General features: G+C 44.4%; 1 protein-coding gene across 1 annotated transcript in view; it reads left to right on the top strand.

Moving 5' to 3' along the window:
* The first annotated feature begins 11,044 nt into the window (after nt 1-11,044).
* arhgef3 (Rho guanine nucleotide exchange factor (GEF) 3) overlaps nt 11,045-14,664 on the top strand; it is a 63,091-nt gene continuing 59,471 nt past the window's right edge. The window contains exon 1 of the mRNA XM_039007093.1: nt 11,045-11,261. Coding sequence (XP_038863021.1) covers nt 11,229-11,261 — 33 coding nt within the window. The 5' untranslated portion in view covers nt 11,045-11,228. The remainder of the gene's footprint in view (nt 11,262-14,664) is intronic.

Below are 14,664 nucleotides of genomic sequence, written 5' to 3'. Positions count from 1 at the left end.
TCTCTTCATCCCCTCTCCTCCTCTCCTTCTCTCCTCCTCTCCTCTCTTCCTCTCTCTCTCTCCCTCTCCTCCTCCCCTCCCATCCCCTCCTCTCCTCCTCTCCATCTCCTCCTCTCCCCTCTTCCATCAGGCCGACGCTGCAAAAAAAGAGCTGCTTCTCTCTGCTTCCCTCACCTGACAGCTGGATGTTCAGAGGGGTAAGTGGTTTACAATGTCATGTCTATTGTTAGTCAGCATCCGAATAGGGCTGTGTGTTTGGTGTGTGTGTGTGTGTGTGTGTGTGTGTGTGTGTGTGTGTGTGTGTGTGTGTGTGTGTGTGTGTGTGTGTGTGTGTGTGTGTGTGTGTGTGTGTGTGTGTGTGTGTGTGTGTGTGTGTGTGCGTGCGTGCGTGTGTGCGTGTGTTAACACTGCCATTCATACTCCTCTGTATTGATTACGATCATTCTGATTACAATGGATCTCTGATCCCTCCTCAGGAAATGAAAACCACATTTTTGTTTGTTTATTTTCAATTAAGGAAAATGGCATTTTCACATGCAGATCTTTACCCAGGATGTCCTGTTTGTCTCTCCCCTCTATGTTTGTCTGGAGCTAGGCTGAAAGACTGGCTGTGCCTGCCCATAGGGGCTCTCGGCAAAAGTAGTGCCCTATGTGGGGAATAGGGTGCTGTTTTGGACACTTTTTTTACTTTCACTATGGTCTCACTTAACAATCCAGTTTGCTTGAACATACTGGATTTGATTCATGTTTGATGAGTTTGATGGCTGATTGTATTTCATAGCAAACCTGCCACTGGATGGCAGAGGAATGAACAACTAGCTGTTTGGTTTTTGAGTGTCTTGAATTTGTTGCAGCTACAGGTACCTACAAGTACCTTGAGGCAGGGAGAAAACAAAGACGTGTGACAAAATGAACGTAAAGTTTCAGAACACAATGTCCTGATATCAGAGCAGTTATTGCATGGTAAGATATGGTAGACAGGACCAGAGCCTTCTAGTTGGAATATATTCAAAGCCTTATATATTTGGAATATATTTAGAATATTAAAATTTTAGCCTCTTTGGATGTGACTTCAGCTTTACCATGTTCACGCTGTGGCTGTAGATCAGTTAGCTCAGGTCAGAGAGCCTGTCTATTTGAGGTCCTAGTAGCTGGAGGACTCCTGTCAATCAATGTAAACAGATCCTGTTCTGTGCTGCCTATCCTGTCCATGACTTTTGGCCTCAGCTCAGTTCCCCCTCCTGCACATTGCTCTGACGCTAACGCTGTGACAGAGACAGGGTCGGTTGGGCGAGCAGACAGTGAGTCTGGTGGTTGGAACAGCCAACACAAACAAGGCCAGGGGCTGGCACATCGCTGGCATCTCACACCCAGAGATGAGTACTGGAATCCTGGACTGATTCAGTTGCTGGAGAGGAAAACAGAGCCCTGGCCTGACTTCCTTTCTTAGGTTAGATCACAACACTGTCAGTCTACTCTGCTGCATCAAAATGTTGTTGAAGATGAAAGTTTGTTTGAAATACAGTATTTTATTGTAAAACCAACACGTTTTGGCAAATGCCTTTATTTGGGTCTGAAGCGTCTGAATGTTGTGGTGCACTTCAAGACTTTAAAGTTGTATATATTCCAGATATTTCAGCTGGAGCCAAGGCAACTCCAGATATAGATATCAAACACACGTTATTACTTATTTTCTTCAGTAATTACTGACTTCTTACGTGTTTCTTAATATATCATTCATGTAACATGAAAAGAACACAACCCTGCTGGAGTCAAGTGGACCTATAACATTCTGGGATCCTTTGGAATGGCTTCCAAGCACAGACCGGCACACTGCTTTTGCTGTATTTCCTTGCGGTTACTTTTGATTGCATGACGTTTTTATTTGTGTTTGTGTGATTAACACTGTCACAACAGTGACTGGTTTACATTGGCAGTGAGTGGATGCTTGATGGTATTAGATTGAAACCTTATTGTCAGTGATTGTGCCAGGAAAGCACAGTGTCTTGTAAGGATAGAAGGTTGGTTTGTCTGGGAATGGGAGCGTGTGTTGCGGAGGAGGCAGAACACGGAACAGGTTTCCAAAAAAGGAGTTTGCCCAAATACAATGCTTTAGACACACACAGCCAGACCATTTACAGCAACCAATCTATCGTCTGCACTCTGGAGAATGTTCCAAAACAACTGCTTCTGGCTTTTTCTTCTGTCGAAATGTGCTGTTTGTTTCTAAAGAATTAAAGGTATTAATATAGGAAACATCTAGCTAGTTACATTTAACAAGAATATGAATGCAACATGCAACAATTTAAAAGATTTTACTGAGTCACAGTTCATATAAGGAAATCAGTCAATTTACATGGTCAACAGTGGCCGAGAGTTGCTATTTCTAACATGGATTTCACATGACTGGGAATACAGATATGCTATATCTGTTGGTCACAGATACCATAAAAAAAAAGGTAGGGGCGTGGATCAGAAAATGAGTCAGTATCTGGTGTGACCTCCTTTTGCCTCATCTCCTTCGCATAGAGTTGATCAGGCTGTTGATTGTGGCCTGTGGAATGTTGTCCCACTCCTCTTCAATGGCTGTGGGAAGTTGCTGGATATTGGTAGGAACTGGAATAAGCTGTTGTACACATCAATCCAGAGCATCTCAAACATGCTCAATTGGTGACATGTCTGGTGAGTATGTAGGCCATGGAAGAACTGGGACATTTACAGCTTCCAGGAATTGTGTACAGATCCTTGCAACATGGGGCCTTACATTATCATGCTGAAACATGATGTGATGGTGGCAGATGAATGGCACGGCAATGGGCCTCAGGATCTCATCACGGTATCTCTGTGCATTCAAATTGCCATTGATAAAATGCAATTCTGTTCGTTGTCCGTAGCTTATGCCTGCCCATACCATAACACCACCGCCACCATGGGGGACACTGTTCACAATGTTGACATCAGCAAAGCGCTACCCACACAACGCCATACACGCTGTCTGCCATCTGCCAGGTACAGTGGATACCGGGATTCATCCATGAAGAGTACACTTCTCCAGCGTGTCAGTGGTCATCAAAGGTGAGCAGTAACCCATTGAAGTTGGTTACGACGCCAAACTGCAGTCAGGTCAAGACCCTGGTGTGAACGATGAGCACGCAGATGGGCATCCCTGAGACGGTTTCTGACAGTTTGTGCAGAAATTCTTCAGTTGTGCAAACCCACAGTTTCATCAGCTGTCCAGGTGGCTGGTCTCAGATGATCCCGCAGGTGAAGATGCCAGATGTGGAGGTCCTGGGCTGGCGTGGTTACACGTGGTCTGTGATTGTGCGGGTATTGGGCATACTGCTAAATTCTCTAAAATGACATTGTAGGCAGCTTAGGGTAGAGAAATTAACATAAAATTCTCAGCTCTGGTGGATATTCCTGCAGTCAGCATGCCAATTGCACGCTCCCTCAAAACTTCAGACGTCTGTGGCATTGTGTTGTGTGACAAAACATTTTATTGTCCCCAGCACAAGGTGCACCTGTGTAATGATCATGTTGATTAATCAGCTTCTTGATATGCCACCACTGTCGAGGTGGATGGATTATCTTAGCAAAGGAGAAATGCTCACCAACAGGGATGTAAACAAATAACAAAGTTATTTGGCATTACTATTCACTGACAATATTTTTTTGGAACCAACAACAAAACACTTTATCAACTGAACTGAAAAGGGCTTGGTTTCCCTTTTGCTTGTCATTGTGTAATTTCAACAGGGCAGGCCACCCCTATGTCTGGATGTGTGTGTGTGTGTGTGTGTGTGTGTGTGTGTGTGTGTGTGTGTGTGTGTGTGTGTGTGTGTGTGTGTGTGTGTGTGTGTGTGTGTGTGTGTGTGTGTGTGTGTGTGTGTGAGCGTGCATGCGTGCGTGCATGAACCTGGACCTGCTGCAGAGGTTGTTTCCGTCAGCTCCTAACGGGCAGCACAACGTCAACATCTCCCCATCAAAACCTTTTGTCTTCAGCACACACACGAGAAAACACACACACACACCAAGCTGACCAATTTGTCGTTGTGTTTTTCCTCGCTCGAGGCTGGCTGCGGGGTCACAGCCAAGTTGAGTGTGAATGGAATACAAAAGCATTAGCCACTACTCTGAGCGATGCTGTATCTATCTCAAGCAAAAGTCCTGACGAGAGATTACGATAAGGTATCCTATCTAAAACACTGTAACAGGAACAGCTGCTTTCCTTCTGCCAGCAGTAGTTAGCTATATAGCTGTTTAAATAAGCTGAATCATAGTGGAGGAATGAGCTTCTCTGTCTGGTCTGGTCTGGTTCTTCATGATGCCAGTGACTCTCACTACAGACTCTCAAAACCTCCTTTGTAATAATTATCCACTACTTACTTTGATTTACATGTTTCGAGTGTCTCGGATTTACGTTTACTATGTTACGTTTGAGTCTATGAGACCAGGCTGGCCATCCACATAGTATACTTTTTTTGTGGTATGTGGTGAATTTTCAAAACTCTTAGTACAAAAGTCCAAACTGGTAACACTTGTAACATGTATATTTTATTGTGCATTCATTTTGTTTGGAGACATCTTTCACCACACAACACTTTATCCAAAATATACATGTACTGTGAAATACCATGAGAACAGTGATCACCAAAACACAACATAATGATATCTTCTCAAAGTCGTTGTCGAGGCAACCAGTTCATCCAATAGCAAAACATGCAACATACATGTTTCAAAATTGCCCTTTCAATGTATGCTAAAATACTGCAAATGACAGAACATTGTATTGTTTTCAAATCAGGCAATACACTTGCACAACTCATCAAAATTGACCCATCAAAAATGTTTATGTCTATCCCATTTGTGATCAAAGGTGTGATCATTGAAGACATCTTTCCAATTATTGATGCAAAAAATAAATGTATTGTTTAGATATATATACAACATAAGGTTGGTGTATTGTAGTCAAATGAAACGAATGAAATGAATGACAGAAACACAATGTTCAGCAGGCGCTAGTTAGCATCGAGCCTGGCTTGAGAATTTGGCCATTGGGTCTCATCAACATGGCAGTAAATGTCCTCATTTTTCATGTCCCCTTAGTGAAAAACCTTTTGGCATGGAGAATCCAAGCCTGACTTTGGTCTGGATTGATGTCATTGCATGCCTCATCCATGGCCTGAAGGAGAGTGGTACGCTCATGGGGATGACGATCCTGTACCTTCCGCCTGTATTTTCATCATGTATTGTAATTTACAGTATTGTATTGTAATTATGTATTGTAGTTGTCCTGTGTGGCTAAGTTATTAAGAGCATGGAACTAGCAACACCAGAGTGGTGGGTTCTATTCTCACTGGGGTAATATACAAAAATACTGTATGTGGACTCACTGTTGCCACTTTGGACAAAAACACCTGCTACGTAAATGGCATATATTATGCTATTACAGTACTGTATTGGCCAATGCAACTCTAGTGAAGCACTGTGACCCCCCCCCCCCCCCCCCCATCAGAAAGACCAGAGCAACTTCATGTTTGATACATGTTTACTGTATAGCGGATGCATTACATTCCGATCTCGTCAATATCAGATACAAAAACAAATCATAATAGTCCTAGTAGTACATACATACAGTATCATATCATACTTTATATGTTTATCATTTACAAACATACATTTTCATTATGTAGTTCTCAAAATCTGTAGTAGACAAACCAGTTTAAAATCCAGAGGTTTACCAAATGGTTATGTGATTTTAAATTAAGAGCAGTCTTATTAAGTAATAGTCAAATGTATTTAACAAAAGAGAAGAAAATCATAACCAAAGTAATGTGAGCATTACAATGTGAAAAGCAGTTAGTGGTGAAAAAGGGAATGGATGATTGTGTGTGTTGTACTTAGTCAATAGAAAATGTGCTTTGAGTTTTGAAACAACTGCCTTTTTGATGATCTGTTTGGAGCTTTGTACTAAGCGTTGGAAAATGTAACACATACTTGTGTAAATTGCACCTAAGCGATAGAAAAAAACTATTAGCAATTTTAAGCTAGTAAAATCTTTCACTTTGACGGTGAACATTTGTGGGGGAGGGGGAGGCTTTGGAGGACAGTTAATTGACATTGGTTTTTTTTCTTTAAAAACCAACTTCTTTCGGCGTATAGCCCCCATTGGTGTATTTTTTGCTAATTAAATGTCCTGTTCACTCTCACAGTACCATTAGCCCCTACAATGTCTCGTGATCTGAAGAAGGTACATCATCATGGTATACTGTAAGTATCCTCACTTGAAGACACAGGGTGGGATGAAGACAGCTGTGTAAGTGGTTGACTATGTACCTCCATAGAGACTGGCTGACAGGGTATGTTTTATTTCAGTCTTTCCTGGCTCCTGGTACAGAACAGCACAGCACATGGGAGTAGTCCTCCCTACCTCCCTGTCTCCTACCTCCCTCTTTCTGTCTGTCTGTTATTTCATAGCAGGGAGAGTTGGAGGGAAGATGATGCCGTTTTCCACTCATCAACTCACTCGGACTTGTTTTCCGATTTGTTAGCCACATAACACATTTCCATCCAAATGTATTAGTAGTGCATAGTTCATACACTAAATACAAATGACTATTCATGATTATTCATAATACAATGAGTTACAATAAATCATTATGAAGTGTTGCTATCTTCTTTGTCCCAACACATGACTGTATCAAGTTTCAAGGTTTATTAATCATATGTATTTATCTCCAGGCTATGAACGTTCTGTTCCTTCAACCTGGAGATCTGGTTTAGAGGCTACGACTGCGGTCCCAAATGGCACCCCTATTCCCTACATAGTGCACTAGAGAATAGGGTGCCATTTATGTTCACTGCTGTACTCACCAACTCTCTCCTCCACCATTTAAACTGACCCTGAGTTCTAAAGAAACCTGTTCTGGCTAAAGGTTGCACCATTTCCGCATAAATTGCTGAGTTTGTATAATTTGTTAAATTTTTCCTCTCATTTTAGTGTTATCGGAACTTTGTTCGTCTGACACATTGGTTTGCCCTGTTCCTATGAGTGTAATAAAGACTATTGAATTGTCACGCCCTGACCATAGATTGCTTTGTATGTTTCTATGTTTTGGTTGGTCAGGGTGTGATGTGGGTGGGCATTCTATGTTGTATGTCTAGGTTGTCTATTTCTGTGTTTGGCCTAGTATGGTTCCCAATCAGAGGCAGGTGTCAGTCATTGTCTCTGATTGGGAGCCATATTTAGGTAGCCTGTTTTCCTTTGTGTTTTGTGGGTGGTTGTATCCTGTGTTAGTGTTTTCACCATACGGGACTGTTTCGGGTTGTTTGTACTTTTTTTTTTTTCGTTCAGTGTTCGTTTTGATTTATGAAATTATCATTATGATCATTATCATCGTCCTCTTCGTCCTCGTCATTATCATCGTCCTCTCCGTCCTCGTCAGACGAAGAGGACGAAACCCGTTACATGAATGCTACCATAAACAGTCAAAAGTTTGGACATGCCTACTCATTCAAGGGCTTTTCCTTATTTTTACTCATTTCTACATTGTAGAATAATAGTGAGGATATCTAAACTATGAAATAACACATATGGAATCATGTAGTAACCAACATTTTTTAACAAATCTTAATATATTTTACATTTGAGATTCTTCAAAGTAGCCATCCTTTGCCTTGATGACAGCTTTGCACACTCTTGGCATTCTCTCAACCAGCTTCATGAGGTAGTCACCTGGAATGCATTTCAATTAACAGGTGTGCCTGGTTAAAAGTTAATTTGTGCAATTTCTTTCCTTCTTAATGCGTTTGAGCCAATCAGTTGTGTTGTGACAAGGTAGGGGTGGTATACAGAAGATAGCTCTATTCGGTAAAAGACCAAGTCCATATTATGGCAAGAACAGCTCAAATAAACAAAGAGAAATTACAGTCCATCATTACTTGAAGACATGAAGGTCAGTCATTCTGGAAAATATCAAGAACTTTGAAAGTTTCTTAAAGTGCAGTCGCAAAAACCATCAAGCGCTATGATGAAACTGGTTCTCATGAGGACTGCCACAAGAAAGAAAGACCCAAATCAAATTTTATTGGTCACATACACATGGTTAGCAGATGTTATTGCGAGTGTAGTGAAATGCTGAAGGACCCAGAGTTACCTCTGCTGCAGAGGATAAGTTTATTAGAGTTACCAGCCTCAGAAATTGCAGCCCAAATAAATGCTTCACAGAGTTCAAGTAACAGACACATCTCAACATCAACTGTTCAGAGGAGACTGTGTGAATCAGGCCTTCATGGTCAAATTGCTGCAAAGAAACCACTACTAAAGGACACCAATAAGAAGAAGAAACTTGGTTGGGCCAAGAAACAGGAGCAATGGACATTAGACCGGTGGAAATCTATACTTTGGTTTGATGAGTCCAAATTAGTGATTTTTGGTAGCAACCGCCGTGTCTTTGTGAGACACAGAGTAGGTGAACGTATGATCTCCGCATGTGTGGTTCCCACCGTGAAACATGGAGGAGGAGGTGTGATGGTGTGGGGCTGCTTTGCTGGTGACACTGTCTGTGATTTATTTAGAATTCAAGCCACACTTATCCAGCATGGCTACCACAGCATTCTGCAGCGATACAGTTGGGACTGTCATTTGTTTTTCAACAGGACAATGACCCAAAACACACCTCCAGGCTGTGTAAGGGCTATTTGCCCAAGAAGGAGAGTGATGGAGTGTTGGATCAGAAGACCTGGCCTCCACAATCACCCAAACTCAACCCAATTGAGATGGTTTGGGATGAGTTGGACCGCAGAGTGAAGGAAAAGCAGTCAACAAGTGCCAAGAGTGTGCAAAGCTGTCATCAAGACAAAGGGTGGCTACTTTGAAGACTCTCAAATATAAAATATATTTTGATTTGTTTAACACTTGTTTTGTTACTACATGATTCCATATATGTTATTTCAAAGTTTTGATGTCTTCACTATTATTCTACAACGCAGAAAATAGCACAAATTAAGAAAAAACCCTGAATGAGTAGGTGTGTCCAAACTTTTGACTGGTACTGTACATCATTGCAACGTTTCAACCGGAGTTAACTGGGTGCAGTGATCTATTTTTCTCTGAGGATTTCTTTCCCCATGTGGAATTCCACCTGGGCGACGTGTTCAGTCTGGAGTTGGCAGCCACTAGTCAAGAGTCAGACTCTACCTGGCACTTTCTGAAATCCTTTGCACCCTGTACCTGGATAATTACTAGCTGTGTGTGTGTGTGTGTGTGTGTGTGTGTGTGTGTGTGTGTGTGTGTGTGTGTGTGTGTGTGTGTGTGTGTGTGTGTGTGTGTGTGTGTGTGTGTGTGTGTGTGTAGGTGTGTAGGTGTGTGTGTGTGTGTGTGTGTGTATTCACTACAGTTGAACTGTGTGGACCTGTTGTTTGTCCTTCTCCTAACCTTTAGAGTAACTTGCGGCAAATCTCGAAAGTATTCTTGTAATCTCGGACCACAAGACTAGGACAACATGATAACATGTCGTTTCCAGTGAGGTTATCTAATGTTGTGGTCTAGCCTATACACTTTGTCGGCTATAGCATTAGCTCAAAAATCTACAAAATCTCATATTGATCAGCAAACACCTTGATTGAGGTTTTCAGACAGGAATGGGATTGAAGCATTTAATTCTAATGAATGCAGAATATCGATCAACACAAGAACGTTTTCAACTTATGAAACATAAAACAAATGAATTAAATAAAACATTTTGGATTGAAGCATAAAGTAACAGTAGGTCAATGCGGCGACATCATTAATGCTAATTACAGTTGAGGTTATTTAAATAGAACTTGTACTGCAGTTCGTAAAACACTTCAAAGTGGATGAAACTGCACCTTCAGGGGCATATTTCAGACATGTATTTTATAACATGAGTTATTGTCAGATGATTACTACTGAACTTGATGCGTAGTGTCACCCTTAATGTATCTGGCTGCAGCAAGCAGGTATTTTGAGGAAGTCACTCTTTACTGCTACAAACTGTAGGCTATAAATCAGCTGTACATGTCCTTGTTTTATCTTGTCTCAAGATGGTTTATGTAATCCACACGTACTTAAGTAATACACAGTTACACAGGAGCATGTTTTGCGGACATACTTTCTTTATTAAGGTTAAAGGTATAGTCCCAACCACTGTTGTCTTGAGGACTTCAGTCTTAGCTATCTGTTATGGTCCCCCCCCCCCCCCCCCCCCCACCACCTCGCATTCAGGAAATACAGGAAATGCTTCCAGGAAGATGTGACTCACTGTAGCGTCTTAGATTCCTGTTAGTTTCCTGTTAGCTTCCTGTTCTCACAAGCAACACTCTGTTAGGTGAACAACATCCTGTCATACACCTACTGTATTGTAGGCAGTTAACTAAATACTTTACCATCCACTGCACAGTTGTTTCTTTCCCAAATATGGGCAATGTTGTTATCAGGTTATCTGTGTCACCAGGGCTGGAATGACGAGTGATTGAATAAAACATTTATTGATTCCCATAGGGGAAATACATTGGATTTGATATGGAGTAAGATGATCACATTGAATGTGATAAACATTGGTTAACACAGTATGTGATGGTTAACACAGTATTTCACACTGTCACACATTTCCAACAGCATGGATTTTTTTCATTGGAAATAAAGCTTTTAAGGCATGTAGTACTGCCAGTTCTTTATTGACCTCAGTAATGGGTGTGAGAAGTGGGCCACAGAACCTAATGGTTATGAAGAGAGTGCAATAGCACTGCACCCCTAATATTGCTCTCGTTATCTGTGGCCAGAGACTGCATTGTCTGCCAGGCCGAGAGGTAGCAGGGCAGGAGGGTGGTGTGTGGTCTGTGTGATCTGTCGGCCTTTGTGACTCGTCAGGCCCGATATAGCATCAGCTCAGTTACTCCTCTCGCTACATCCTGTTGTGAAGCAGCGCGACTCGGCCTCGTCTGGCTGTCGCTCACGCATGGGGCTCTCTCTCTATCACGCACTCAAACAGACACAGGCACATACACACCTCTGTGGACCCTGTGTGTGAAGAGCAAGCTGGATGTGAGACCCTTGTTTCCTGGGCTAGCAGAGGAGCAGACTAGATCTGAGTCTGTGTGACCTGGGCTATCTGAAGAACGGGCTGGATCTGGGCTAGCAGTGGCCCTCGGTGGGAAAGGAAACCGTTAACGTGACTCTGGGGAGCAAACCGGCTCAGGGGTCCCTCATGATGGGGTGTTGTCTGTTTGTGCATCAGAAGGTGAGTAAGAGGAGAGGTCTTATAGGTACCAACCCTGCTCTGGAGGATAGTTATAATGAGAGTCCTACCAGCGCTGCTCTGGAGGAGAGTTATAGTGAGAGAGTCCTACCAACCCTGCTCTGGAGGAGAGTTATAGTGAGAGAGTCCTACCAACCCTGCTCTGGAGGAGAGTTATAGTGAGAGAGTCCTACCAACCCTGCTCTGGAGGAGAGTTATAGTGAGAGAGTCCTACCAACCCTGCTCTGGAGGATAGTTATAGTGAGAGAGTCCTACCAACCCTGCTCTGGAGGATAGTTATAGTGAGAGAGTCCTACCAACCCTGCTCTGGAGGAGAGTTATAGTGAGAGTCCTACCAACCCTGCTCTGGAGGAGAGTTATAGTGAGAGAGTCCTACCAACCCTGCTCTGGAGGATAGTTATAGTGAGAGAGTCCTACCAACCCTGCTCTGGAGGAGAGTTATAGTGAGAGAGTCCTACCAACCCTGCTCTGGAGGAGAGTTATAGTGAGAGTCCTACCAACCCTGCTCTGGAGGAGAGTTATAGTGAGAGTCCTACCAACCCTGCTCTGGAGGATAGTTATAGTGAGAGTCCTACCAACCCTGCTCTGGAGGAGAGTTATAGTGAGAGAGTCCTACCAACCCTGCTCTGGAGGAGAGTTATAGTGAGAGTCCTACCAACCCTGCTCTGGAGGAGAGTTATAGTGAGAGTCCTACCAACCCTGCTCTGGAGGATAGTTATAGTGAGAGTCCTACCAACCCTGCTCTGGAGGATAGTTATAGTGAGAGAGTCCTACCAACCCTGCTCTGGAGGAGAGTTATAGTGAGAGTCCTACCAACCCTGCTCTGGAGGAGAGTTATAGTGAGAGTCCTACCAACCCTGCTCTGGAGGAGAGTTATAGTGAGAGTCCTACCAACCCTGCTCTGGAGGAGAGTTATAGTGAGAGAGTCCTACCAACCCTGCTCTGGAGGAGAGTTATAGTGAGAGAGTCCTACCAGCGCTGCTCTGGAGGATAGTTATAGTGAGAGAGTCCTACCAACCCTGCTCTGGAGGAGAGTTATAGTGAGAGTCCTACCAACCCTGCTCTGGAGGAGAGTTATAGTGAGAGTCCTACCAACCCTGCTCTGGAGGATAGTTATAGTGAGAGAGTCCTACCAACCCTGCTCTGGAGGAGAGTTATAGTGAGAGAGTCCTACCAACCCTGCTCTGGAGGATAGTTATAGTGAGAGAGTCCTACCAACCCTGCTCTGGAGGAGAGTTATAGTGAGAGTCCTACCAACCCTGCTCTGGAGGAGAGTTATAGTGAGAGTCCTACCAGCCCTGAAATGACCATGTCTTTTATATTTTTCTGTTTCAGCCTGCATTACAAGTTAAGCGATAGTTGAATTGCATAACCTGTTGGAAGCCAATAATCAGGCAATGTTAGTAGTACTTGATCCTGCTTAGCTAAGGTAATGCATAAACTGCCAAAATAATTATTGTCTAATAATGTGTAATATTCTTTATTCAATGTTGAACATCATCTGTAATGTTCTATTAGTAGGTTATGCAAAACAAAATGTGCATTGTCCAATCACACACTACGTACTACCTTTTAGGACAGACCTGTCACATATTAGTGAGATGAACAGGTCTTCACAACATTCTCTGGTCTGGAGGAAACAGAGGTAGTTTCACTGTATAGTCAAACAGAGAGCTAGTCACCATCTGTTGTGTCCCCATGCACTCAATGATCTGTATGATAAGGTGTGTGCGTGTGCGTGTGTGTGTGTGTGTGGAGGGGAAGACTCGTCACCTGTCACTCTTTACACAAAGTGTTACATGTTCCCTGGACCGGCTCCACCTGCTGTGCCTCTAGAGCAAAGACGTGCCTTAATGTGAACTAGGCTGAGTGAATATAAACTAGTGAAACGTTTTGACACTAAGCTAACATGTTCTTTATGTATGATTCTTTCTACGGGAATAATTTTTTTAATTTTTTACCTGGTGTTGGTCTACGAGATGGGGGCTGGGGGTTATAGGGCTTGGGAAGTTGCACTGGAAAAGGGAAGGGGTGATGGAGAAGGGAAGGGGGTTGGTGATGGAGAAGGGAAAGGGGTTGGTGATGAGAAGGGCAGGGGGTTGGTGATGGAGAAGGGCAGGGGGTTGGTGATGGAGAAGGGAAAGGGGTTGGTGATGGAGAAGGGCAGGGGGTTGGTGATGGAGAAGGGCAGGGGGTTGGTGATGGAGAAGGGCAGGGGGTTGGTGATGGAGAAGGGAAAGGGGTTGGTGATGGAGAAGGGCAGAGGGTTGGTGATGGAGAAGGGCAGGGGGTTGGTGATGGAGAAGGGAAAGGGGTTGGTGATGGAGAAGGGCAGGGGGTTGGTGATGGAGAAGGGCAGGGGGTTGGTGATGGAGAAGGGAAAGGGGTTGGTGATGGAGAAGGGCAGGGGGTTGGTGATGGAGAAGGGCAGGGGGTTGGTGATGGAGAAGGGCAGGGAGTGGGTGATGGAGAAGGGAAGGGGGTTGGTGATGGAGAAGGGAAAGGGGTTGGTGATGGAGAAGGGCAGAGGGTTGGTGATGGCGAAGGGCAGGGGGTTGGTGATGGAGAAGGGAAGGGGTTGGTGATGGAGAAGGGCAGGGGATTGGTGATGGAGAAGGGCAGGGGGTTGGTGATGGAGAAGGGAAAGGGGTTGGTGATGGAGAAGGGCAGGGGGTTGGTGATGGAGAAGGGAAGTGGGTTGGTGATAGAGAAGGGAAGGGGGTGGTGATAGAGAAGGGAAGGGGGTGGTGATGGAGAAGGGCAGGGGGTTGGTGATGGAGAAGGGCAGGGGGTTGGTGATGGAGAAGGGCAGGGGGTTGGTGATGGAGAAGGGCAGGGAGTGGGTGATGGAGAAGGGAAGGGGGTTGGTGATGGAGAAGGGAAAGGGGTTGGTGATGGAGAAGGGCAGAGGGTTGGTGATGGAGAAGGGCAGGGGGTTGGTGATGGAGAAGGGAAGGGGGTTGGTGATGGAGAAGGGAAGGGGGTTGGTGATGGAGAAGGGAAGGGGGTGGTGATGGAGAAGGGAAGCGGGTGGTGATGGAGAAGGGAAGGGGGTTGGTGATGGAGAAGGGAAGGGGGTGGTGATGGAGAAGGGAAGGGGGTTGGTGATGGAGAAGGGAAGGGGGTGGTGATGGAGAAGGGAAGCGGGTGGTGATGGAGAAGGGAAGGTGGTGGTGATAGAGAAGGGAAGGGGTTGGTGATAGAGAAGGGCAGGGGTTGGTGATAGAGAAGGGAAGGGGGTGGTGATGGAGAAGGGAAGTGGTTGGTGATGGAGAAGGGAAGTGGTTGGTGATGGAGCAGGGAAGGGGGTTGGTGATGGAGAAGGGAAGGGGGTGGTGATGGAGAAGGGAAGCGGGTGGTGATGGAGAAGGGAAGTGGTTGGTGA

The sequence above is a fragment of the Salvelinus namaycush genome, chromosome 2 (assembly GCF_016432855.1).
Source record: "Salvelinus namaycush isolate Seneca chromosome 2, SaNama_1.0, whole genome shotgun sequence".
NCBI classification, from domain to species: Eukaryota; Metazoa; Chordata; class Actinopteri; order Salmoniformes; family Salmonidae; genus Salvelinus; species Salvelinus namaycush.
Note: the sequence above shows the minus strand (reverse complement) of the source record. Positions and strands in the feature narration are given on the sequence as shown.